The 26,611-nt window shown below is 41.1% G+C and overlaps 1 protein-coding gene across 1 annotated transcript; it reads right to left on the reverse strand.

Annotated features, from left to right (window-relative positions):
* Positions 1–25: 25 nt before the first annotated feature.
* On the reverse strand, positions 26–26,611 carry ppp3r1a (protein phosphatase 3, regulatory subunit B, alpha a). Its single transcript, XM_084561862.1, has 6 exons — positions 26,362–26,611; positions 16,437–16,476; positions 5,708–5,884; positions 4,875–4,934; positions 3,786–3,970; positions 26–2,344 (listed from the first exon to the last, which is right to left on the reverse strand). The coding sequence occupies exons 1-6, from the start codon at positions 26,362–26,364 to the stop codon at positions 2,297–2,299; spliced, it is 513 nt and encodes a 170-aa protein (XP_084417988.1). The 5' UTR covers positions 26,365–26,611; the 3' UTR covers positions 26–2,296.

The following is a 26,611-nucleotide window of genomic DNA, read 5'->3' on the forward strand; positions in this document are numbered from 1 at the left end:
AACTAAACAAAAAAAAGAACATTACTTTCAACATTTCAAAGTTTATTTAAATTTTATTTAATTTTCATACAGTATCAAGTTTCCAACAGTCCCACAGCATAAGATGCAGCATGCAGAAAAAGGAAAAAAAAAAAGGTTCTCAAACTTAAATCTTTTCAGATATCCCCACACAAACTAAAAAGAACCCATGTCCCTCAGAGAAAAAGTAGCACTTACAAACTAAAGCGCGGTCTGAACTATACAGAGAACAGAGAGCCAGAACTGCATTTAACAAATACTTATATACAAAAGAAAGAAAGAAAAAAAACAAAACAAAAAAAAACAAACATCAAATTTCCCCTTTAAGCTGAGTACAGTGTGTGGCAGTTTGAGACAGGATCAGATATGCAACTTTTACTGGAATCGAAGCATCTCGCTGACCCGGGTAAAATACAAAAAAGTTACATGTAGTTCATTTCATTTGGATTACCTCTCATAATATGTGTACATTTACCAAAGTTTGGCAACATCCATATTGTATACCATTAAATTCTTAAATATATTAACATCACCATCCATGTGTAAACAAGAGGATTATTTCAAAAAATTGATCTACATGCACAACAAAAAAAAAATAATATACTTCCATGTCATGCAAGCACAGGGAGGCCCAAGCCGTGCAGAGCTTTGGGATAGGGGACGATAGAGCACTCCAGATTCACATCTCTGACTGAGAACTCCTGTTCAGACCAGCAGTCGGCCTCCAAAGCAAAACAAAATCCCAATGCTGTTTCTATAGTAGGAAGCATTTTCCCCTTTGGAAATTAAAATTTGGTTGAATTTAGGTATTTGATTTTTTTCTCCCAGTTTGTATTAGTGGGCGGGAGGGGGGAGAAAATGAGGTGATTGTGACAGAAAAAAAAAAAAGAAGTGGGAGAAGAAGCCAACTTTTGAAATGTACACGTTTCAAAACAAAACAAAACAAAACTACAATATACAGTCTACCCCATTGCACACTGATCATGCCAACATGTTAAGATTTTAAGTGTTGAAGAAAAACTCTGACCCGTCCTGTGCTGCACCGAGACGTATTGAGAAGGGCTCACGTTAAGCAGAGGCCAAGCCGTCCCTGCTCGCTGTTAAATAAGATGAGCACACATTGATTACCTAATATACACATATTGGTTACAAAAACGCTGCCTGCAGATAAGTCTCAGTGTATAATCTCACCATTATTCACCCTCTGTTCCTAACATTAAATAAAAGTCTTGAAATACTAGTGATTCCACTATAGTTCATTAGTGAGTGTGAGTGCAGAGCTGTTCTTTGCATTGGAGATTGTCTTATGGATGCACACTGTTAAATGCAAAATGCTTCGTCGAGAGTAAACCGTGTATCTGTTTGCAGCCACAAATTATTTTGGAAAGACATTTTCTTGGCATTAATGTATCTACCTATAGTTTCATGACAGGAAACAAGGATAATCTCCAACAATATAAACACATTCTTACGTATAAATAAAACTATTACAAAAAAGAAAAAGTTGCTTTTGCTAAGAGTGACTGGAAGCTTCACTGGTCTGTCCAAACTGTAAGCGAAAACGGAGAACAAAAAGAAATCTGAAAATTTTGCTTCGCATCTAAATGTGACGCGCACGTGCAGCTGGAAGTGTCGCAAGCCAGTTAGTCCGGCATGGATGACTGCGCTGATGACAGGTAATAACTTGGACTGGTTTGTGGATATGTTCTGGTTGGCACTTCATACCCTATTTTCTAGTTGTACTGCAAGTCAAGTGTTGAATACACAACACACTTCCCCTCACGAGACAACCACAGATATACTTGTATTTTTTCTTCTTTATAAAAGACAAGAACAAAAAATAAATATCAAAAATAACAATTAACAAAAAAAAAAAAAAAAAAAAGGATGAAATATGAACAAGCCAACCAGCCTCTTCACTGCTCCCTCTTTCCCCCCCTTTCTCCCCCCTCATCCAAAACCGGAGATGCTCTTGCAAATGACAAATAGATGTCCTTCAGTCTCTTAAAGTGCTACGACCAGGTTATTGAGAGGATTTACAGTTCAATAACACTTCAAAGTTGGCTTCACGAGGCCTGTGGTTTTAGAAAGAAAAAGTGGCTTCACAGAGAGAGAGAAGAGAGAGAGAGAGAAAGAGAGAGAAAGACAGAGAGAGAGAGAGAATACTTCCATAGAGTTACACAGAGAGCGTTTTGCCGGACGTCTTGAGCAGATCTTCAGAGATGGTGGAGAAAGCGAGTGTTGAGGACAAAGGGGGGATTCAGCAAGCAGAGAGCGCTCACACGTCCACCACCATCTTTTTGTGTATATCGAGACCGCCGACCACCTGAAGAGTGAGAGAGAGGGAAAAGACACTCAGTCTCCAGTTACTGAGAACAGTTGCTCTCCACACAGATGACGCTGGAGGCTACGTGGACAGTATTTCTTCAACCTGTTTAAATTCATTCCAACTAGAGATACCAACTGAACTGTTTATACGGAAGTTAATTAAAAGTATTCTACAACTAGAAACTGGAGTCTTTGTCCAACGTTAGAGTACCATTTGGGGGAAACAAAACAAGATCAAAACGGATTCCTCCAGTTCAGGCAAGTATCTGGTTGTTACAGACCCTCATACAATGACCTGGACCATGTGGGGCAAACATGTAACGGACAATGTGTTTATTCCAACAGAGAAAAATGATCAGATCAATGGTTCACATGGTTATTAGTCACTAATAGTTCCCCTTTGAACAGCTTATCCCTCTTATTCTGATGGTGGCTACTTCAGACATGTTTACTATAATTGAGCTGTTGTTCTTATTATTAGCATCCATATTAATGCAGCAAAAGATGTTCAATTAGGTGTCCCATTAAGTCACAACAGTGAAGCGCTACAAACAATAACAAAGCACTACTATGTGCTGAAATCTTGAAGTAGCATCGGAGAGGAGTAAAAATCTGTTTTACTCCTCCCAACCTTCAAGCTAAATCTATTTTTATAATTATCTTGTTATTTTTACACTCTTTGCCGTCTTGTTTTTCTACTCCGCAGTAATCAATCTGGTACAGCTACAAAGAGACACACTGTCACATTGTCTATTCCTTGAACCTTTAAGTGCACTGCTTTGTTAAAAACGGAATCCAATATTCTCTCGCTACACCAGCCTGAAAATACCTTCCCACAAGGGCTCAGAGCCATTTTAGTTCAAGGCTCTGGAGATCCAGCTGTCAAATGTAGGCCTTATGTCTGTCAGAGTTAGAAATGGAGCCATTCTTGTCTGAAAGTGTCTCCGAGCAGAGCTGCTTCCAGTGGAAGCAACTAGAGTGTCAACTAGAGACACTTTAGTGGATCATACTTTTCAATAGTAGAGCACTTACTGTGTTGAAAGAACTTTATTTGCCTCTTTGATCTAAAGTTAGATTATTTGACCAATGTCATTTCTATCTCCATTATGTTAGCAGTTTATAAATCAGTGTGACAGCAGTGCAGTCATATATTAGCAAAGTATTCTCAACATCAATGCTTTTACAAACCAGATAAGTCTTATCAGTCAGACCTTAGGACTTCTGGATGACACAGATCCTCCTACATATGTGTTTACAGTCCTTTACACTGGATTTCAACAGGAAGCATGAAACTGAAACCCAATGCTGTCAAGCCCAAGAAAAAAGAAAAGCTTGTGTTTCCAGAGTTTTCTGCCCCTTTGACATTTGCCTAAACCACAACAGGCTGCATCAGCAGAAATGCCACCACCCCAAAATACCCCAGGAGGCCTCTGACTTACTGCACAGAACTCTTCGAAGGATATCCTGCCGTCTCCATCCTTGTCTGCATTGATAATGGTCTTGTCCACGATCTGCTGGAGCTGCGTGTCCTTCAGATTGTTGCCTACCATCATCTTCAGCACCTGGAAGAGCTCGCCGTTGGAGATGTAGCCATCCTTGTCCATGTCATAGATTCTGAAAGCGACTGTGGTGAGGGAGGGAGGAAAAGAAGCGGGGGTAAAAATGAGTGGAAGTGCCGGGTTTTGGTTGCCCTCTTGTAGATTTGCCATGCCAAATGATTCCAGATAAAACAATCAGAATATAAACACATTGCTGATGTATGGACAGAGCAAGCTCTTCTAGTCATATATTTGAAAAGGAAGTAGTCAACTCCACTTCTACCACTCCATGTTGGTTTACACAACACCCTATCACTATGAGGATAGTTAATTTGGTGGTAGAAACCAAAGTTTTGGACTGTGGTTCCTTGTGGTAATTTGGGAAACTCTGTCATATGTCAATCAACTACATCAATGGTGCCAGCCTGAAGTTAAGATTAGCTCAAACTGGTATCTTCCAACTGCGTGTCCCTTAAGTTTATTATTTTTCTTCCTGTGTATATGCCTATAGATAAAGTTTTAACCTTTTCTTAAACTTTGTCTCTGTTGATCACTGTTAACTCCAGTAGCCAAGATTAGTTTTTAATCATGCTCTTGTTTGGCTTCCAGACACACAGGTTACCCTAAAAGCAAATGAATATCAGCTTAATGCCAGTCCCTCTTGTTTCATAAGAAGCTGATTAGCTTCATGCTTAAGGCAGACATAGGGGGGACATTTAAATTAGCATGGCTAGGAAAAACAAAAAAGAAAATCTCACTTTTATCAGCCACTAACAGGTGAGCCAAAAGGTAAACAGCATTTACCATGGTTTCCCTAGTGGGGTTTATTTATTTCTTTACTTTAAGGTGACACAAACACAAGAGACAAAGTCCTCCGTGGTTTAAGTCCCAAGGCAGCAAAACAAACAGATGCGATTGGGGATCAGAGACGTTGAATTAGCAGTGCTACCCTTGGCTAAGTGGTTTTAATGAAGCAGCAGCTTTACTTACATCGAAGCTTCTGTTCTTTGTCGCCCTTGACACTGAACTGTGAGACTCCCTCGATAAACTCTGTGAGAAGAGAGGAAAGCAATAATGAGTGGTGTGGATTCATGGCCAAACAAGGCTGTGTCTTTGTAATGTATATTGATAAATGCTTATATATAAAGGCCTTATCTAAGACCAAGACTATCTTTAACATATTCTTTCAAAATGCTTTTCCCCCCAATATTCATCATTCTTGGGTAAACTGTGTTTGTCCAATCCATTTGAACACACACAAGTAGTAAAGACCACACTCGGAGCAGGGGTCAGACACACATGCTGCATGTGGTACACTTTAGGGGGGTCAGGTTCTTACAGCGTTAGCTGTGGCCGACCTATTGACCTTACACTCCCAAACTTTGTTACAATAGTTAGCATTGGCTGCTACAAACATTAGCTGCACGTATTTTGTTAGCATTTTCAGCTCCACTGACCGGTTTCAACTCAAGTCCTTACACTAGTCAATTCCAGTTTTGCATTGTAGGCCATCCTGTATATTAGGATGCTTTCATGCTGCTGATTTACATAGGGCTGAAAGGAAATAGCCAAATTGACAAAACTGGATTTGCAGCATGTTCCCTCTTTGATGTTGCCTTTTTTGGTGATGGTCTCTTGTAGAAGGTCATTCCTGTTGGCTCTACAGGTGTGGTACCTGTTGTCTGATACAGGACATTGTCCCTTTAAGGTCATGTCTACAGTGACTGCTGTAAACTGCTCTGAAGCAGCTGTTCTTAAACAACCAGAATAAAGCTGTAAAATCAAGCACGTAGTTACTCACACCAGCAGGGCTTATTGCATACCTTTAAAGTCCACCTCGCCGTTCCCGTCCGTGTCAAATATGTCGATAACCCTCTGCACAAGTGGGTTCTGTTGCAGCTCCGGCAGAGACATGAACTCCTCCACACTGAGTGAGCCAGAGTTATCTAGGTCGAGTTTCTTAAACCTCTTCCCTAGCCTCTTAATCTCATCAGCATCGACTGGACAAAGAGAAAACAAAAGAGAAACAGAAGATCTGGATGAGACATTTCTGTAGACATTCAGATGATATTCTTCTCCATCTTCTAGACTTGGAGAATTCTTATACAAATCTTACACAAAATGAGGTCAGATGCCCAACTCTATACTAGGACATGAGGAAGAGAAAAAATTCAGTGCAGTTTACCTGAGGCAACATTACCACAACATAGATTTTTTTAAATCACATACACCAGAGGATATTTATGCAAAATATGTAATACTAACACCTACATAAACTGTAGTCATAAATTTTAGTAGCCACCACGTGCAACTAGGTCAAGGGCACCACTTCCGGCCTTCACAAGACTGAGCTAACCGTTCCAAACCTCAGACCAGCAGTAAACCACAGTACATTTTGTTCAGCTCTTCTCCAGTGAGACCTGAAATAGGTACAACAATCTAAAAAAGCTCCCATTTCAGGCACCACATGAAACTGACTCTAACTGCTCTGACCATACTACTGTAAAACTAAAATCTAAAATCTAAAGGAGAAAGGCAGAGAAATCAGAGCTGGGCAGAACAGAGTGGAGGAATTCCAGTGCATAACCTCTGCAAACTCACAGTCTCTGTTGTTGTCATTTGTTGTCTTTGCTGGTGTCTTTGTATCAGACAAGGTCTGAATGTGTCGCTCTCCTGCCATCAGAAATAGCCTCAACACACTGGCCAATATACTGAACAACAGCAAGGAGTAATCCAGAAGCAATAACAAAGCCAGTTGTCAATTACTATATAAGCTCATTCACACACGGTCACGTGATCACACTGGCCAACCACAAACTACTACTTCACCCGCTTTAATCTGGGGTGCTAAATGATACAGTCCACCTATTAATATTTACTCAATGCTAACAGAATAACAATGGAAAGGTGTGACAAATTTATGAGGCTAGTTCATTCCAGTTCAGATCAGGTTTATCATTTATAGACTTTATGAGAAGAGACAGCTCAGATAAGATAAGAATTATGATTTTAACTATAAAAGAGTGGACAAAGAAACGTAACGTTAAGTCAGAGCTATAATGTTTACACCATATCAGATGTACTGTACAAAAACTTTTGGTAGAAATAACAAGAAGGTTGTGTTTAGATATATGCAGGCTCAGATTTCTTCTGATGGTGACAAGTAATCATGAATTCATTAACAAGTAGCTAATTAAAGAAAACCCCTGAGCAAACAACAAATGCTCACCTACAGGACAGTTTTCTCCACCACCATTATCAAAACATGAAATAAGGGAACACCTTTTGAGGAAATGATGCATCTATCCACTAGCGTTCAGAGACATATTTACTTTATGTTGTCAACTGTTTCTACAGTCAGCATTTGGTTGAAAAGAACAAAACTGAAGCAACAGGGTGTCATCCCATTGTAATGCTTCTCACTATGAGATGTAAAGGGAGAGAGAGGGAGAGAGAGAAGAAAAGAGAAGAGAGAGAGAAACGGGATGTGGGTTGTGTTTTGGGTTTCAATGCTCCAACATGCAGTGCTACATCAGCTCGATGACTAATCAGAGTGAGAGTGTGGAGGGGGAGTAGGGGAGGAATGAGTGTGAGAAAGACAGACTGAGAAAGAGAAAGTTGGGATGGACATGACCACAGCGGCAGACTCATGTTGATGTTGTCATGAATATAACTTGTACAGTAGTCACTGTATAACTAAGGTGTGGGTAGGAATCTGCCCCATTTATACTGTATATAAAGATGGACAAACCCAAATGACATTACCCATGGGATTGCTGATGATTGGATTGCTGTCTTGGGGGCGTCCGACTCCGCCTCAATCTTGGTTAACTCAAAAATGAGTAAACAGGTTGCATGTGAATAGAGCTATCTGTTTAGGCTACAAGTGACATGAAGCTTTAGGACTGTAGCATGTTTAAATCCTGCTCTTAACATTCAAGGCCATCCACAACCTCGCCCCTCCTTATCTGACAGAACCCAGCCGGACTCTTAGATCATCTTCATCCATCAGCCTCACCATCCCTCCTGCCCGCATGACCACCATGGGGTCCGGAGCATTCAGCCGTTCCGCCCCCCGCCTCTGGAATTCCCTTCCACCCAACATCTGCAACATTGACACTTTGGCAATTTCCAAATCCCATCTCAAAACCCACCTTTTTCTCCAATCATACCCTCCTTGACTGTCACTCTCTCCAGATTTTTATTTTTTTAAACCAAATCTTTTATCTTTTTATCATATCTTTTAGTGTCTTATAGTTTGTTAAATGCTTTTGATGTCTGTTATGTGTTTTAAACCCTGTTTTACCTGTACAGTGACCTTGGGTGTTTTGAAAGCCTATAAATAAAATGTATTATTATTATTATTATTATTATTATTAATTCTGCTGGAAAGCTGAACTTTTTAATATGGGGGTCTACAGGGATAGCCTCAATTGGCCATTAGAGGAACAGCAATTTTTGACATTTCACTTTATTTTTCAGCTCGGGGCTGCTCCTTTATCGTTTCCTGAAGCATGTGAATTATCACTGTGTTCAATAAAAACTCATCTAGACTGCATTCATGCACTTTTATGGCCTCAGGCACAGAAAAAGCCATGATGTCATGCTCCTCCACGGGATAGTTAGTGTTTCTTTGTTTTTTTCTATGTCGACGATACAACAAACAGCAAGTCACTTGATAACAAATTTGATTGGCTCACAGGTGCAATAAAAAAAAAAAAAAACACCGAACTGTACGGTAACATTACTGTATCTTGTAAACTCTAGTCATTAAAGGAGGAGGATAAGAGAAGCGATATTACGTACAATTCCATGTCACAAAAGACTATTATTATACTATGGCACAATGCAAAGCTGTCCAATTGATTAGAGTGTAGGCAGAGAATTTAATGGAAGTATTTGATTAATTTCAGCATTTTTAAGCTAAAATGGCAAAATAAAATCACTTGTTCCAGCTTCAAGCGCCCTGGTTCTTAACATCAAACACCAGTTAATTGTGTGTGTGTTGTTCAAGCCCCTGGTGAATTGAATTTGTGATGTAAAAGCCCCTTTTGACCTGTGGAATAATAATACTTTTTGGCCTGTGCATCAGAAGCAAACAGAGGACTTGGGTATATAATCAATGCATCTCATTTCCATGATATTTGCAAATATAAAGTAGAATTATTCCTGATGAGCCGTCGCATGTTTGTTTTTTGGTTCCCGACAAGATAAATCTACACACAAACACATTCAAAATCTGATATATACCACCGGGTGTCTGTGTCCACTAGGCATGAGTTATCAGAGCCGAGCACACGGCTGTCCTGACACAAAACACTTCCTTATCAGCAGCCTCCTGTTTCCTGTTCACAGCAGATGACACCAGCTTGGCTCATAACGGTTTAGCCTGTGCAAGGGCTATCAAAGCTACAGATAATCACCATGCTGGGTTTACAATGGTAAATCAAAGCCATGTTCAAGACAGCTTGTCACACGTCTTTTTCTAGATAAATGTGATTTAGGACTCCGCCTCCTCTTGATACACTTCCCTGTAGATATCACACATTCTGTTCAATAAGAGAAGAAGGGTCTCAGGTAACTCAGGTCTTTGAATATGGAGAACTCAACTGAGACTGTGTGGCTCAAAAGGCTGAAAATTAAATATGCTAATATACTTAAATTTACTAGATTAAAGATTAAAGTGTAGATTAAAGGTCTGACAGAAAAAAAGACCCTCTAGGACAATCATCAAACAGACCTCCATATTAAAATGTCCAACTTTACAGCAGAAATATTCACAGCCTGGTAAAAAACAAAAAACTAAAAGAAATAGAGTTGTTCTCTGTAGGCAATTTCTCCATTCATGACAATATTTTAATGTAACACTCATGCATAATAGTTGTATCTTAGTTGTCTGCCTAAGAGTCCCCCAGCAGACTCAGTTGCACTCATGATGCACCTCTTTGCCCATTTCTTGTTTTAAATTAGCCAGGAGTTAGGTGGAAGTTCGACAATAAAGGTTTGAACAAGAAGTTTCTGAATGTCTGGAGAACTTAATGCTACTTTGAGCCACTGTTTGCTAGTACGCAACCAACATGATTTTTACTTAGTACAGTTTATAGACAGCTACGCTACATGTCTATATGTCAGTTATCAGTCACGAAAAGCAGATTTTCCAGTAAATGTACGCTGAGTATTGCCACTTTGCTCGTTTCTCCTGAGGCTGGGTTTCGGTGTAAAGATGCCCGTGAGCCTTTACAGTCAAGCACAGAGCAGCTTACATACCAGGACTGCTTCATTGTCCATATGTATTCGATGCTTGCTGAAACGAAATGCGGCTTCGCTAGCGTCGTCGCTACCTGTGTACAAGAGAAGGAGGGGTGGTCTAAAGCCGTGCAGGGACAGGCCTCAGGGGCGGACTTATGTTCAGAGCAACTCATCTACGTCACCAGTGAGTCAAATTTGAAACAGCTCGCTGAATCACACATTTTCACTCTCAGACCACTCATAACAAACTGGCTGCATGGGTTTGTATCAGCTTCCCTGAGCTGGCAGACATGCCACACACCCCACTAAATGTAGAAAAAGCTCAAAAAGGATGAATTGCATGCTATGTCCCCTTAAATACACTCAAATGTCCCACAATGATCAAAAATAGAACAGGTATGGCCATATTACTAGCAGTAATATGCAAACAGACATTTAACACATGGTTTAATTAAGTTATTAGTATGCAAAATTCCTACTAATTCAGCTAATTTGTTTGTTAATTATAATAGATTTTTCATACCAGTGTGTGTGTATTACTTCAAGCTAACAGGTTCAGATCTGTATCAGATTTGTGTGACAGAAAATCAACGTTCCCTCATTAATGTGCAAATAAATGTAGCCAGGTGCTACAAAGTGTAATAAAATCATCGAATTCATGTGGAGTAGCTGTGCTGCAATCAGGACTGCGCAGACACAATATTGTGAAGATGCAACCAGGACTAAGATGATGACATAATGTCCTACACTGCATGTATTGTGGTAGAAAAAGCACAAGCACCAGCAAATATTAAGAGCTTAAACAAGTAGTGGACTAATAGTTTTGGTAATAAACTTTACACATTTGGCTACACTGGAAGATAAGCCGATATGATGGGAATGGTTTAGTATTGTTGGATATTTTCTAGACAAAATGAATAAAGAAAAGTATTAGTTGTAGTCTGCTAAATAAAGTATATACATATTCATTATTCCCAGGTCCTAAGGTCAAAGTGTGAGCCAAACGGCAGATGTTAATCTTTCAAAGCAACCCCATGTCACAGTCCATGTCAAGTTCCTTTTAGTGCTACACAGTTGGGTCAGTAGGATACGGTGCAGCACAGATGAAAACCTGCTGTGACATTTACAACACACAACAAACTTTGGTGCTGCCGCTGAGCAGGGAACACCTGAGCGCTGTGCCCAGATCCCTTCTTGTTGTCAGGGGCTGCCAAGTGAGCAGGTACATGTATTATTCATGCTAGTAAGGATAACAGCATTCCGAGTCCCCTTCTCAGTCTCAAACCGACAAGTCTCATGTCTGCCAACATCGCAGACACATGAGGCCACCAGCTGGGCCAAATAAAACGTATGATTAAGACGGTACATTCACTACAGCACTTAGTTTAACTGACTTATCCAACATATGGTTATTTCTAAAACGTGTGACATTCTGTCCGTATGTCACTGTATCAAGTGTGTCGTACCTGGAGCTTTAGTAGTCAATAAACGGATAAAGTTCCCTGATTCAGCTATCCTTATCTCATGCTCTTATGCAAACTCTTATGAGTGCTGTAGCCTTAGACCACCCTGCTCCTTCTTTACAGCAGCCAAAATGTGGCGCATGTATGAAAAAGTGCCTAATAAATAAGCTACAAATGAGCCAATGTTTGCTTTCAAGGCCAACAACAGAGTCCCAAAATAAAAAAAACTGAAAGACGCTATAGAGATAAAGTATGTGAGCAATAACACCTGTACACGCAATCATAGACTGCGTCAAGAATTACAGCTGTAGATAAAGCAATTCAGATAACATAACATATTTTGCCCCTTCAAAAAGAAAAACAGGAAGTTGTTGAGGGACTGGATGTTTAAAGGTTTAAAATAGGCAAGTTTAAACTGCAAGATAATCAAGGTGATACACAGGGAAAGGTTGTTGATGTGTGGACATCCACAGAGCTGTGTGACTGAGGGCAGGTATAAGTGAGTGGGCGTTAAGACTCTGCTGGTTCATGTCTCACTGAGGGCAGTTAGGTGCAGCTGGATAAATTTCGAGTTTATAAACTGCAAGATGGATCCTGCTCACAGAGAAAGATTAGATCAGTATGTTTTTAACCCCAGCATCGGGCCAAAACCGATGCGAGGATGTGGGCGATGTGGCAAACTAACACTCAAATGCACACCTCTGTCAGTCTAAATGTTAGAATATGAATAAAGTTATAGCAAAGCTCCAGATATTATCTGATGGGGGATGGACTAGATCATCTTATAATCTGTAATCACATTTTTTTATGAGTGCGAGATGATTCAGGAGCTTGATGTAATAATATAAAACTCTATAATAATACACCACTTGATGAGAAACTATTTAAAAAAAAAAAAAAAAAAAGTTCCAATGTGAAAGAAATGGTTTCTGTGAGGTCTGCATAGTCGCAGAGGCTCCTCACACTGCTATGCTAATGAGCCGCTCTGAGGGAGACCCAATGTAACTGTGAGATGATTATGATAATCTCATATACTCCACCACAGCGCACCAAACACACACACTTTCATAAACGCGGTATTCTCCCTTAACTGTGTTACTAGGCAACTGGAACCCGTTAGCCCCCCAAAGTAGCCCACACACACACACAGAGAGACGAAGGAATGAGGTACGTTCAAACAATTGTTCATGAGGTGTATGCATAAAGAGACATGCATATGTAGATATCATCAGCCTCTGACTGCACACTGGAGACTCTCGCATAAGCATCAATTAACAAAAAAATGATACGGCAGTGGTTAGCCAAATGGTGCTCGTTCTCCACTGTGGCACATTGCTCGTCTTGCATGGCCTCCCGTGCTGTTCTTGTTGTCTTAACGTGTGTGTTTGTGTGCCAAATAGTAAGCTTACAATCTTATGCTGCATATTACAAGTCATCTGGTAGTTCAGATGATGACTCAATGAGACAATTCTATTTCTAACTAACTGAGCTACAGCAGAAATTGCAAGTTCAGTCAGTCCCAAAAGCAATACCAGGTGCAAATCAATCATTTAGGCAGCATCTCTGATCACACACTAACTGTTCTGCTTGACACCATGAAAAGATAACAGTCAGCTAGCTAAAGTTAACCACTAAACCACAACACAGCTGTGTGAATAAAAGAAATCTGCTAAGTGCAACTGGGTTCTCCTCCCCATTTTTGTTTAATTATAAATCGCAATGTTCCCAGAATGTCATTAATGAATGTGTCCTCTTAAGCATGCTCAGGCCTCAGACGGCTCACCCTGCACATTAATGGAGACATGTGACTCCATTAACACGGCTAACCTGAACTGAGGCAGACAGGGGAGGGGAGCGAGGCCACGGAGCAAAAATACAGTTGGCGGGTTGCTGAAAATGACAGCCTTGATCGACCCGGCAGCATGAAGCTCCACCGAGCGCGCGAGATAAAGTGCAAGTGTGGGCAAACATGAGAAGGTTACATGCACAGCTCAGTAATTACATGAGTTTGACACATGATACTGTGCCAATTAGCATAACGGGGTTGTGCTCAGCCAATGAGGGTGTGGTATCCAGGGAATATACTGCAAGACAAGAGGAAACAAGCTGAAAAAGAAACCCACAGACTATAATCACTGAAGCAAAAAACGCAAATCAGGTTATCTTGAGTTTCATAAAGGGGTCTGCTTAAACTGTCGTCTGTGGCTTCTCTGTAACTTTATAAAGTCGTAAGTGTTAACTCAGCTTGATCCTGCAGATATAAAACACGAGACAGAGAATTTGAAAGACTAATTTGAACAGTTAGAGAAGGTCAAACAAAGAGACACAATTCACTGCATTATAAAGAGCACAAGTCACATTTTTTCGAGATGAGTCTCTTCTGGATTAATTCTGAACATTCATGGGAAATTAGCCAGCCAGTGTGATGGAATAGCAAAACTAAATCTATCTGGATAAGCTTGCATTGTGTTTTCTATTTACTACCTTACACCTAAAAATCGTTACATCGCTGCACATCCTGCAGTTCAGTTTCATTGTGCCTAATTCTAAACCTCAACCAGAAGAGCCAGTTAAATGCAGCCACATCAGGTGGGCACAGAACAGATTCTGGTGTACCTGTGGATTTCAAAACCGGGCCATTTCTGGAACTAAATAAAGAGGCTCGTGTACAAAAACACACACCTTCTCTCTCTCACGCTCCCTCAGCCTTATCTCATTTAGGCCACTGGTAAGAGGAGGCTACAGAGCAGAGAGTGAGTACTACAGAGGAGGGATCCAGCTCTCTGTGCATTAGGCTGATTGCTCTGGCCGCTCTGATAATGTACAGCTCGCCTGCATGAACCAAACCGAAGACGAAGCAGGACAGAGCATTGACGGCGTGTATTTATAGCCATGCCGTCATCAGAAAACCCCCAACTCAACCCTCCACCCCACCCCCAACAGTGGCTCTGGCTCCTGCCTTCAGGGAAACCCCTAGCAACATGGAACTCCAGCAAGCTGCCCGCCGTTTATTTTGGGCGGCTGCAGACAGACCTGCGATGGTTTCAGGCTCTCTGTTGCATTTCTCTGAGAGCATGATGTGGTGAGGGGGTTGTGTGAGTGCGTGCGTGTGTGTGTGTGGGGTGAACAGAGTGGCGGAACAGAGTGGGTGCGTGCATGCACTTTAGAAAAGTGTGTACTGCACAAGATGTGTGCGTGTGGAGGTGTGCATATCTGCGGTTTGTGTGTGTAATTATGCACGCTTTTACAAGTAGGCCATTAAATTTTGCCTGATCTAAGCACGATTAAGCCGGCAGTGGTGAGACACTGCTCTGATAAGAGGGTACAGGCCTTTCAAAAATTCATCCTCCAGCCTAGAAAAGTGACCTGATTTCACAATCCATCTAATCAAGGTGATACACAGAGAAGTTCCTCATGTTGATGTGTGAACATCCATAGAGTTGTGTGACTGTTGGCAGGTACAGGTGAGTGGACGTTGCTGGTTCATGTCTCATTGAGGGCAGTTAGGTGCAGCAGGATATATTTCTCTGACCAGCAGGCCAGAGCTAATTTGTTCACAGCTAGTGCCTGGCTGTCCAAGCACTTGATGAGCTGAACAGCTGCTCTGCTGGTGAAGGGTAAGAGAGACGGCCAAAGAAAGACGAAGAGAGAGAAGAAAAAAAATCAAGGAAAGAGAAACTGAGAGTCAGAGGTAGACGAACTGAGAATATCTGATGAGGAGTATCTCTAAATGATATAAATGCATTCAATATATACCTGTGTTGTTGCACCATTAGTCTTGTAATTCCTCTCAACTGTCTGCCTGTATAAACTGGGATATTCGATACAGTTTTATTTCATGTCTACTCAATAGAAAATAGAGCTGAGATGGTAGAAAGACAAAAACACTGGGGTGAAGTGGTAGCTACAAAGAAGCGAGAAAGAAATGGACAGAGAAATGGAAGCTGTAAATATCCTAGACTGAATGCAGAGGTCCTTGACGGGTTCAGTTCAGGGTCACGCATCATCCAAATCCACCTCCCCTCACTGCAGTGGCATAATCCTGGGGAAGGAATGCCTGGAGGGCCTGGCAGGCCAAGGTCCTGTCCCCCATGATGTTACAGTAGTACAATCTAAGTATGGACCAGGGACCAGCCACAGCAGCGCCACTCACTCTAACAAGAAGTGTCACTGAGAGTATGTTTGTGTGTATGTGTGCCTTTGTTGGGGAGCTAGCATCTCAAATGGTCTCAAAACTATAAGTAGTACAGTAACTCTAGTAAAATATACATGAAAATTACTGCTTATAGTTATGACTCTGGTGTAACTTTAAATCCTCAGCATGTTTGTCTCCACCCACAACTCTGAGACTCACTTTCTTTGCTGCACCGTTTGATCGAGATATTTTTCTGCTACATCTATAACTCTTAAGTTCGATCTAAACAGCGACACAATCCCCGAAGCACACCTACACTACAGAGGGAGCCGTCACAGTCTCAGTGCTCATTAAACATACCCTTCTTGTTCTTAACAACCTCCCAGTCTAAAATGTGCCACTTGCACCAGAGAGAGCCGACGAGAAATCTGCATCTCTGGGGAGTTTTCAGCAACACAAGGCTGAGATATTGTGTTGATGTATCAGCAGGTAGGGAAGGTGCAGGAGGCCAACAAGGAAGAAATGTGAGTCACATCATCAGCTCTCCTCCTCCTCAAAACTCAGGAGCTCAAACATGTCTACTAGGCAGACATCAAATGTGGCACTTTCTAAGTACAGCAGGTAGCATATTATAACACAAATCATTAATATTCACCATGCATTTAACAATTGTCTTTAGTTTGAATCAAGGATGAAACTACTTACAATGTGAGCACATCTCCAGGGGGTAACTGGCTTCATTTCCCTAAAGAAAGAAGACAGTTTGAGTTAGAAATGCAGCCATCATGTTAAAGCAGGAGGAACCTAAAATTACGCGCAATACATGTGGAGTTTAACCAGCAACCAATTACATGTGTTGAATTTATTAAAAATACGCCGACTGTGATTGAAATCCCTCTCGACTACAGCCGTGCATGGCTGAAAATGTCAAACAGGAACCCATCAGTCCTGACACTTTCTGAAACACACCTCTTGTGGCACTGAGGTGCATAATTTTGTGAAAAGCTAAACTTTACTGCTGTGATATTCCATTTGGGAAAATACAACCAGATGTTGAATTTGTCAGGGTGACAAATGATGTGTGATGTAAATTGTTAGTTATATTCTCACATACCACATACATCAAGTGAAAATACATCCAATATACTGTACACATGCATATAGAGAAGCTAATTTTCTGCCCCTTGGGGGATATCATTAAAATACCAATAATGTTCATAATTAATTATGTATTCATGAAGTAAAAGCAACACCAGCTGCATGTATAAAACAAAGCTTCTTGATGTTATGGCTACAGTTCTTGCTTGACTTTAACCAGGACCAATTTGAAATTTCTATTTTGAAAAACAACCGTATCTACAAGTTCATACAAATATTTTAAATCTACAGTGAGGCATCATTTTATTTTCATTTCTGTATTTAACAGTCACACAGTTAGCACTGCTATTCACACTACAACTCTCATTACAGACCGTGTGACAAGAGGCATGCACCTGCCAAAAAAAGCTTCAACTGTTGCAGAAGAAAGCAACCCAAATCACCAACACCACCCTTAGTAAATAAGAATGCAAAGAAAGCTACCACATCTACAACTGAAACACTGAAAACAGACTTGCTTTGTTTCTCAAGAGGTGAATACTCTCCTCTTATGTAAAGCATGCAGGTCTCCCCCTACTAAATGTGGCCGTGGACCGCTAATAGCCGGTTTTCTACAGAACTCAAAGTTGTTTCCTCATTTATTAAACAAACAATGGCACCTTCTAGGACACAACAGACAATAGGGCCTGGTGATATGGGGTGAGCACAGGGTTGATTTTCATACCACACATTTTCCCAGTGACAGTAATAATACAACACAACATTCAAATATGCTTGCATTTAGAGATAATGGCTCATCGTAAGTAGAATTCCACTGTATCATACAATGAGCTGATGGAAAGAAAGAGAGAACTGAAACAGGTCTTCAATCAACAGAATGAAGTAAGAGGAATGGCTTGGCCTGTGGGCCCTAGAGACTACACTGTTCAATATAAGAGATTGATTGGATCTTAAATGGATATGTTCAGTACAACGTGTACCGACGCTGAAATGTAGTGTAGTGCACACAGTCATTATCTTCTGGTTATCTTCACGGTGCTGTGGTTGACATGAATGTGGCTTTTCCCGAAACAAAACACCCAAAGCTCTTAATGCATGACTTAACTTTTGTCTTCTGTGATTCCCAGTTTTTCCAAAGTAAAACTAGATAATTGTCAAAATTCTGCACAGCAATGTATGTGCTATTGGCTCATATCAGCAGTCACATCCGAATCCTGTCTTATCCCACGCTGCAGTGTTCACTGAGCTTGTATCTGATCGCTGGCAGAGTGATGCTGAACACTCACATGGGAGCCAATGAGGATCCCTGTTGCAGGGAGGTGGGTCAGATGGGATGGGGATCCTACAGCTGAGAGAGAGAGAGAGAGAGAGAGAGAGAGAGAGAGAGAGAGAGAGAGAGAGAGAGAGAGAGAGAGAGAAGTGCCCTGGGCCAGCGAGCAATCGATTGGAATCGTCCCGCAGCTGCACTGAGGAATGCCAGCTCAGACTGTGGTTAACAAACTGGACACGCAGCTCAGTTTAAACTTCCAGCAAGTCCGAAGATGGACGACATGCAGTTTAGAAAACCAGCTACTCACTTTAGTGTCTTTCAAATGAATGCAAACAACTTACCTAAACTGTCTTTTCAGATGTAACAAGATTTGAAAGTCAGATTTTTGTAACTGTCCAAACAGGGAAGTCAAATATAAGGTTTTTATTCAAGGATTGTCCGAGTTGAATGCTGCCTTTAAATTGGGTCGTGTTTACCGTGATCACAAATTCAGACCACATGAACTCTCTCATGTTATTAAGACCTTGTCAAATGACTATTTTTGGTGAGGTTTGAGTTCCCAAGTTGTTACGTTTAGAGAGATTTTGGAAATGGGTTATAAGTTACCATTTTGTAGTTTAGTCATATCGAGTTTTCACTGCAACTTGTCTAAGGAAAATGTTGGTATTCTCAACGTCCTCTTCCTTTCGTTAAGCCTTTTCATTTCCTACATTAAGTCATCCAGTCTTAGCTTGCTAAACTGTTAGCCTCGGTGGATTCTGAACACCAACAGTTGCGTTGTCGTGACTTACAAATAATGGCACCACATGAAGGTCAATCATTTTGCATACACGACTTCCAATGTCATCGCGTGGAGCTCATGACTTCCATTTGAAGGCAGCACGAGACAAGGGGGATCATGTTTGTATCCAAAGTCGGAAGTCTTTGTTTTAGCCCAAGCTTTAAATAATGCTATTAAAAAAAGTAGAAAAAAAAAAGAATCCCATTTGTCATTGTAAAAAAACAGCAGAGAAATTAAGTTACGGGTGAAATGTTAGGGGGATACAAACAGATGGACTTTGGCATTAAATCCAGAGAAGTGTGGTTGAGACCCAAGTTATGTCATCTACAGGCTTATCATTGTGCTGCCGTGTAGCAGCAGACTTACCTCACAGAAGTTGTGGTATTTTAAGAGCAGTGAGGAGAAAGAGGTGACACAGGATTAGCCAGGAGAGCGCCTTAGCATTTGACACCCTATCAGGAGAGTGAAGTCAGCCGCTAGTGCAGCGATCAAAGGCTGACATGTACATGGCTTTCCTCTCTGAAACAAGTCGAGAGTGGCTGGGCACTGCCAGTTTAGAGATTGGATTCCAGTGTAGTTCAATGCGTAGCGCATGACTCCACCATTACCGGGTGTCCCATTGCCTGTGTGGCTCAGTAATAGTGACAATGTGATACTTTATTGATCCCCATGAGGAAAAGTCCTTTTGTTTGCAGCATAGCACTGTAACGTTACACAGACTTGTACTACACTTGGACACACCTGGATTTCATAGTGACAGCCATGAAGCCGTGTCCACAAGTTCAAGGACACACTCTCAATGCTTACCCGCCCTGCTATTTGAGACTTTTCTTTGTCTGATCTTCCATGGTTATTCAGGGTTCATGGCAATGTTCAGGAAATAAAGATTTGGTGTCACTTCTACACACTCAGTCACAACTGCACTTTCATCAAAAACTAACAGCTTTAAAAACTAGAAATACTGTTTTATTTTTAGATAAATAGTCAGTGTGCGCTGTCAAGGACAGAAGTCAGTATTCAATGTCAATAACTAACAACTACGAAAGACAATTCGAAATCCCTCCAAAATATGCATCATATGTTTTTGTACAAAAACAATGAACTATTACCACACAATCCAGGAGGATGCTGCTTTTTAAAGCACAATGTGCCAATGAAGATAATCTCTACATGTCTTTGAAGCAACTAAAGAAAAGGCTTGTTAACAAGATGGTGGATAAAGTGGAGTTGGGTGTGTCTTTTGATGACATCCCTGACATCTACTCTCAGTTAAGAGCTCGCTGTAGGGTCTCTGGAGGTAAGCAGACTTACAGCAAAGCAGATTTAGTTTTGTGGATTACAGGTTTACTAACTACGGCCTTAGATAACTTGTGTTCTCAACATGGCGTGAGGAGTAAATGCTGATATGTATTCTGTAATAAACCACTCCATGCAGCTCTTGCGGAATTGCCTCTTTAGATGCTAAGATGCTAAGGAAGCATACCAGATGGAATGATTATAAAAATACAAAACAGGAAACAGGGATGTATGGAGCAAATAAAGCATCTTGCAAACACGAGAGGAATAGAGGCAGAAAGAGAAAGACTCGTGTTGGGTCATCAATAATTCATGCTTCATTCAGAATCAATTAGGCCTTAGCACACAAAACACGTTTTGCATAATGAAGAGTCTGGCATCGAGGCTGGTTCAGTGGCAACGCAGTGGCCGACCCCAAAACCTGACTAATTATAGACCGGCAGGACCCAGTCACAACATGAAACACTGGGGAGCAGAGCAAGGGGCGGCAGACCCGAAGGGAATGGGGCTTCAGCAGGACATGAGAACGTATACTTATCTTACTGTAAATCTGTCGAGTTACATTTCTAATTTATCGTAATTAAAAGGCCAAAACCTTCCATCTAAACATTATTATCATAGCAAGTCTTAAACTCATATCCAACTAATTCTAATGATATAGTGGACATGTTTTTAGCAGAACTAAAGTCTTATGTGCAGTTTGGGGGTTTAATCTTTAGTCTGCAGCACAGCCATGACATGAGGCAGTGACAAGTGCTACTCATTCAGTTCCCTTTCCAAACGGGTTGATTGAACAAGCAAACTTTTGGCAAACAGCCTGCTTAGCCAACGTTTAGGCCACTGCACATTTGTTCCCTTACTATAGTGCAACCAAGAACATGTAAGTGGTGGCTTGAACAAATTCTAAAAACGAATAAACCATGCAGTGACTAACAGGCAAAAAGGCAAGAACAGAGCAGAGGCATACGCCATCATCTGAACTCTATCTGTGGTGCCTGAAATATTGTCAAAAGGCTTGATGAGGGACACACTGGATCCTGTTCTCTACGTTAATTTAATCATATGCACAAACACCAGTATCAACCTCAAAAACCAGTTTCAGAGCTGAATATGTGTTTATTTATGGTCTAATCTTTAACTTTAAAAAATGACATTACATTAATTATTTTTCTTTAGGCCAAATGCCCCAGTCAGCTTCTCAGTGTTGCTTTCAGCAGACAGTGCCACAAGCAGATGATATAATTACCCATGCTGGCACAGGCTTTCATTTGGCCACCCAGTTTCCAAAGCACTCGGTGATCATATTTCAAATCAACACTTATGACACTCATTTACTAATAAATGTCAGCAATTACAGAAATTACGCACCGTGCTGCTAAAACTATTAGTCTATTAACAAAAAGTTGATCAAATGTTGAAAGATAATTAATTTTTAAGCAAATATAAACACTATCTATTCTCTAATGTCTGGTCTTCCTGCTCGTCTCTTTTTTTTAATGCTGTTTTACACTGTTGGTTGGATACAAATGTACAAATAATATTGTCTGCTAGTGATCTAAAAACTTGGGAGGGGTAAAGTAACTGCTTGTCATAAACCAGGAGGCCATCTAAAATGCAAATAACTCTGGTATGTGCATGCACATGGGAAATCAATTAAAACATTCCTTCTAAACACATGCGTGCGCTTGGCATGTTTTACTTACTTATGAACACAATGCAAGCTAGTAACACATTTGTGCTGCGTGTGGGTTCAAGTCAGTTTATTTGTTGCATGCTTTCCCTCTGCTTAGTTTGCTTGGTTGGTTCAGGGATCACACGACTCCCCTCCTCCACACAAACACATGTATCTGTAAGTACAGAACCTTCCATATAGCCGAGCTTTATGATAAACACACTGCACCCTCCGGAGTCGCAGCAGAGCGTTGAGCTGTGCTTTCAGACTGGTCTTTAAATAGATTTCACCCTTCCATTTTTCAGTCCAGCTTTGAACAGCAGGCAAAACCCAGGCCAATAGCCAGCTGACGGCGCAATATCACTAAAACAACTACTCCTCAGTTACATAGACGGGTATTAAAATGAACTGATTCGAGTTTGTCATCTTTGTCTTTGGCATTCTGATACTTTCCTTCTCTTCCACCTTTTTAATCTTGTTTTGTAATATCGCCTTGGTCGGAGTGTTTGAATTTTCCTTTGTAAGGATGCATATGCCTTCTATGTGGGTATGTGTGTGTTTCTGAGTGTGTGTGGAGGATCTGTACCAGATTTAGGAGTCAAGTGCAAATATGAAAATAATTACCAAAATCTCAGCTGCCTGAAGGAACTCCAGCAGGGCTAATCCTCTCAGCCATTTCTATCCCTGGCTTGGGCTTGTCTACAAAGGGCTTTGAAGGCCTCATAATGCTGTGTAAACTAACAATGCCTAAATCTTCTTATGAATTAACCTAGCGGTGATGGAGCCACACTGTAATTGCCAAGTGTTGAGAACACGAAAAACATTTCCTCCATTTTTACCCAACAACTTAAACTTCTGCAACTATAGATCATTTCTAATTGATTAAGTTGGTTAACTGATCAGTGATTTTGTTTCACATGGCAAAAGTAACAGCCAAAGGCCATTAAAAGTTTCATGCAGTAAAAGTTAAAATGAACCTTGGGTTTACAATGATTCAATTTACAAAGTAGCACACATAATTAGATCTGGGATCAACTTCATGATTGAAATCTACTCAGAATTATTACTGGGTGATTAATTTAGAATAGTTTATCATTTTGGCACCAAGTAAACCAACGCAACAGCACTACAATGAGGATTCATGCAAGAGGAAGACAATGTGTTGACAACAGTATCAACGCCAGTCAATTAAAAGATGCTTGAGGGCACAATGATATTAAAAAGGCTTTTTGCCAAATCACTACACGCAGCAGTAGACTGCAATATAAAACTAGTGTTTGATAAAACAATTCTTTTCAAAAGTTTTTCTAAACATATTACTTATGTTACTTGCAAGACATTTGTGCTGACCAATCCTGGATTTTTGACGTTTCTTCCAATGAAGAACATTTAATTTTTTTCTTCAGAGTATACAAGATGCTGCAGGTAACAGACCAAGGCAGAAAAAAAGCATATTGTTGGTTCCATAGCTAGGTTGTGCTTCTCACCAAAAGTTCATACATTTGTCCTACTGCCAAACCCCAAAATGTTTTACCTTTTACCTTTTACTTTTGGGCACTACTGAAATGTATCTCGTGCATTATATCCCCTAAACACCTTGCTTCACTCTGGGCTGCAACGACCTGACAACACCAACAATGGATGATGATTAATTACCTTCAGAAGAGATAATTTGCTGGCTTTTTAACCTCAAAACCCAGTATTTGGTCTATTTCAGTGATTTTTGTCTGATGGTTGGCGGTCAGTGCCTTGGAGTCATAGTTGCGTCCTCGTCTGTTGCTTTTCAGAACACAGACTCTCTGTAGCAGATACTAATGGCTAGTGTGGCAAAGCTGCCTTCCAGGCCATTTATAAGCAGTTTGTGTTTGCACATATGGACCTGTTAACGTAAACAATGTAGATTCCCATTAACGTTTCGCTTTAAGTGAGTGTAAGCAAACTTTTGCAGATAAATAATACATTGGCATTTCCAATTGCAATCAGCACTGTCACTGAATTTAAATCATACTCAGTCTTTCGTAATTAGTGACAGTATTTAGTAATAAACACGTTTCTAGAATAGACATTCATGTTTGCACGTTCTTCTTGATCAGTGGTTACAGAAGGACTATTTACTACACAGAAAATAACCAATATAGCAGCCCTAGATCCAACCAGCGATAACAGAGGCAACCTAATCCATAACATACCATTTGAATGATACTATCCTATTCACTGGGCACACAGGCTGACATACAAGACAAATAAATGTTTACTGATGAAACTGACTTGAGTTCAAGCCTGTGTCGGTGATTGCAGAGATGCACCGGCCAGTGAGGAGAATAAATCCAGATTGAGTGGGCTGGTTGGAAGTGCAGCATGGATCATGTAGTGTTGATCATCACTTCTGCTGGTGGTTCGCTGTGGCTTTTATCTCTTTTACATTAGCTACGGCTCGGTCCTTATGTGGGTGGCGCTTGATTGCTGGGCAGCATATGGTCCCCTTAGCGTCAGATCACTCCACTACATGCTTAAGCAACTGTGTGTCCCTGCCCCCAACAAAAAGCTGCAGCTGAGAAGAATACATTGTGACGTACCATAAGTTGGCACACTGTCTGTATGACAAGAGTTTCTACCCTGTGGCAGAGAGCCGAGACTGCTGCAGGGGAAATGGAACAAGCTTGGGATAACATGTTCATATTATAAGAAAGTACAGAAGCCGCTGTCACTACTGCCTTTTAATGGAGTGTCATGTGTGGAAGATTCAGATTCAGATAACTGGGGCTGCTCTTACTTTGTGTGAGAGTGACGTGTTTGTATTTAATTTTTTTTAAACCTGATTTTATGAAAATTATGTGCAGAATGAACCGTAGCTAGACCCTTCAGAGATTAGCATCAGCCATAACAATGCTAATTACTTTACACATTATAAGGACTGTTGGTATATAATCATTGTCGAATATGAAGAAATATTATGCCTATATTCATTTTTCAGAGGTTAAAATAAGAGCTCTTCCAAGAGGAAAGCTTTTTAATTTTGCTCATCAATAATGCTGACGAAGACTTATGACTAGGCTCTATGTTTTTCAGATTAAAAATATAACAAACATTTAAAATAACAGTCTTCCTAGTTGACATTTCTTGTTGCTTTTCAGACCAAACTTAAACAAAGATCATTATCCAATATTCACCTGAGCAAACCAAAGTTTGCTAAACCCAAACCAAATAAAGTTGCCACAACAAATGGTCAACCAACTGTAGCTGTTCCACAAATGATTTGGTAATGAAAATTTCAATTTTTCTTTTCACAGCAATAAGAAAATGGCAAATCAATCCTCCCTGGACAGATTCTAAACAGGCACCTGCAGACATGGCTGTTACTGCCAATTTTGTGCAATAACAATCAGTCAGGCTAACAATGAATAATTGATCAGAAATTGTATAAATAGCCGTGGAGGTGTGCTCAATCTATGGTCCAGTACGAATCCAGTACACGGAACCACAACTTTGATCCTTGATAGAAATATGGATCCGTGCCTGGATGCTACTGCCCATGGCCAGGTCCACTCCAGCTGCAGTGATTGGTCAGCAGATCTGACCAATCACTGCTCTGCATCCCACGCATCCACTCAAAAACCAAAGGTGATGGAGCATCCTCAGCTGCTGGCACCAATTGATATTTAAAACCAATCTTAAGGCTCATCTTTTATCTTCAGACTCTTTTATCGGGATGCAGAGCTCGTTTGCTATTGATCACGCTGTGTTTCTTCTGTGTCCTCATTTCACTGTGTTCCTCTTTTACTTTGCACATAGTCTCTACTCTGTACGTCCCCGTGTTAATAAGCGGCCCGTCAACGTTTGTAAATGTGCTTTGTGTGTGTGTGTCAGTAGCAATCCCGTGGCCTGCTATGGCAGCCTCCTCTACAGCGGCTGTAAATAGACACAAACGTAGCCTCGGTCTATTCTTTAAAGCTTACGAGCTCGGACGAATCAATGTTGCAACTACCAGCACGGCAGCGCCATGCTAACAAGAAAACATACAGGGGTAAATAAATGTCGTCTATCGCAGAGCCACTGTGCGAGCAAAGACGGTAACACGAGCGGTGGCTTCATTTCCCCCTGCCTGGTGCGTAAAATGTGTCACAATTAGTCGCCAGCCAGGGCCTAATACGCGCGTATTTTTGTCACGAAAACTAATTTGCACAGGCCTCGTTGCTAATAAGAGTGCAGCGCTGCGCCGAGAAGGGATAAGAAATATGTGGGCCACAGGCTGCAGGCTACTGTCAGCCCTGGGGTATTGCACAGAGAGCGCGGCGGGGGGGTGGGGGAGTCAAAAGTGGGTGAGAAAAGCGTTTCCTTCTCGCAACAGCTCTGCGCTGTCGACTGTTACAAAACAAGAAGAGAGCCGCTCACTACGAATAAAACAAAACAAAAGAAAAAACAACCTGTCAAAACGCCACATTATTCGACACATTCAAACGCGGGCCTGCCTACTGGTGTGTTTACCAGTCGGTTGAAAATAGGAGCTGCTTACCATCTTGCAGGTCGGATGATGAAATCCAGGCGATGTTTAGCGGAAAAGAGGTACAACTGCGGGAGTCAGCGGGGCCGCCGAGCTGAGGCGAGAAATACAAGTTAGAAAAAAACAAACAAACACGGCGGTGGTTTCTCTGCGAGGTCTCGTCCTGGTCTTTACACCCAGCTTCAAGGCTCTCTTCGCCGTCTCTCTCTCTCCTTTACCGAGGCTTTCACTGCAGTGGCAAAGGGAGGGAGACCCGCTGGGA

The sequence above is a fragment of the Chelon labrosus genome, assembly GCF_963514085.1.
Source record: "Chelon labrosus genome assembly, chromosome: 15".
Taxonomy (NCBI): domain Eukaryota; kingdom Metazoa; phylum Chordata; class Actinopteri; order Mugiliformes; family Mugilidae; genus Chelon; species Chelon labrosus.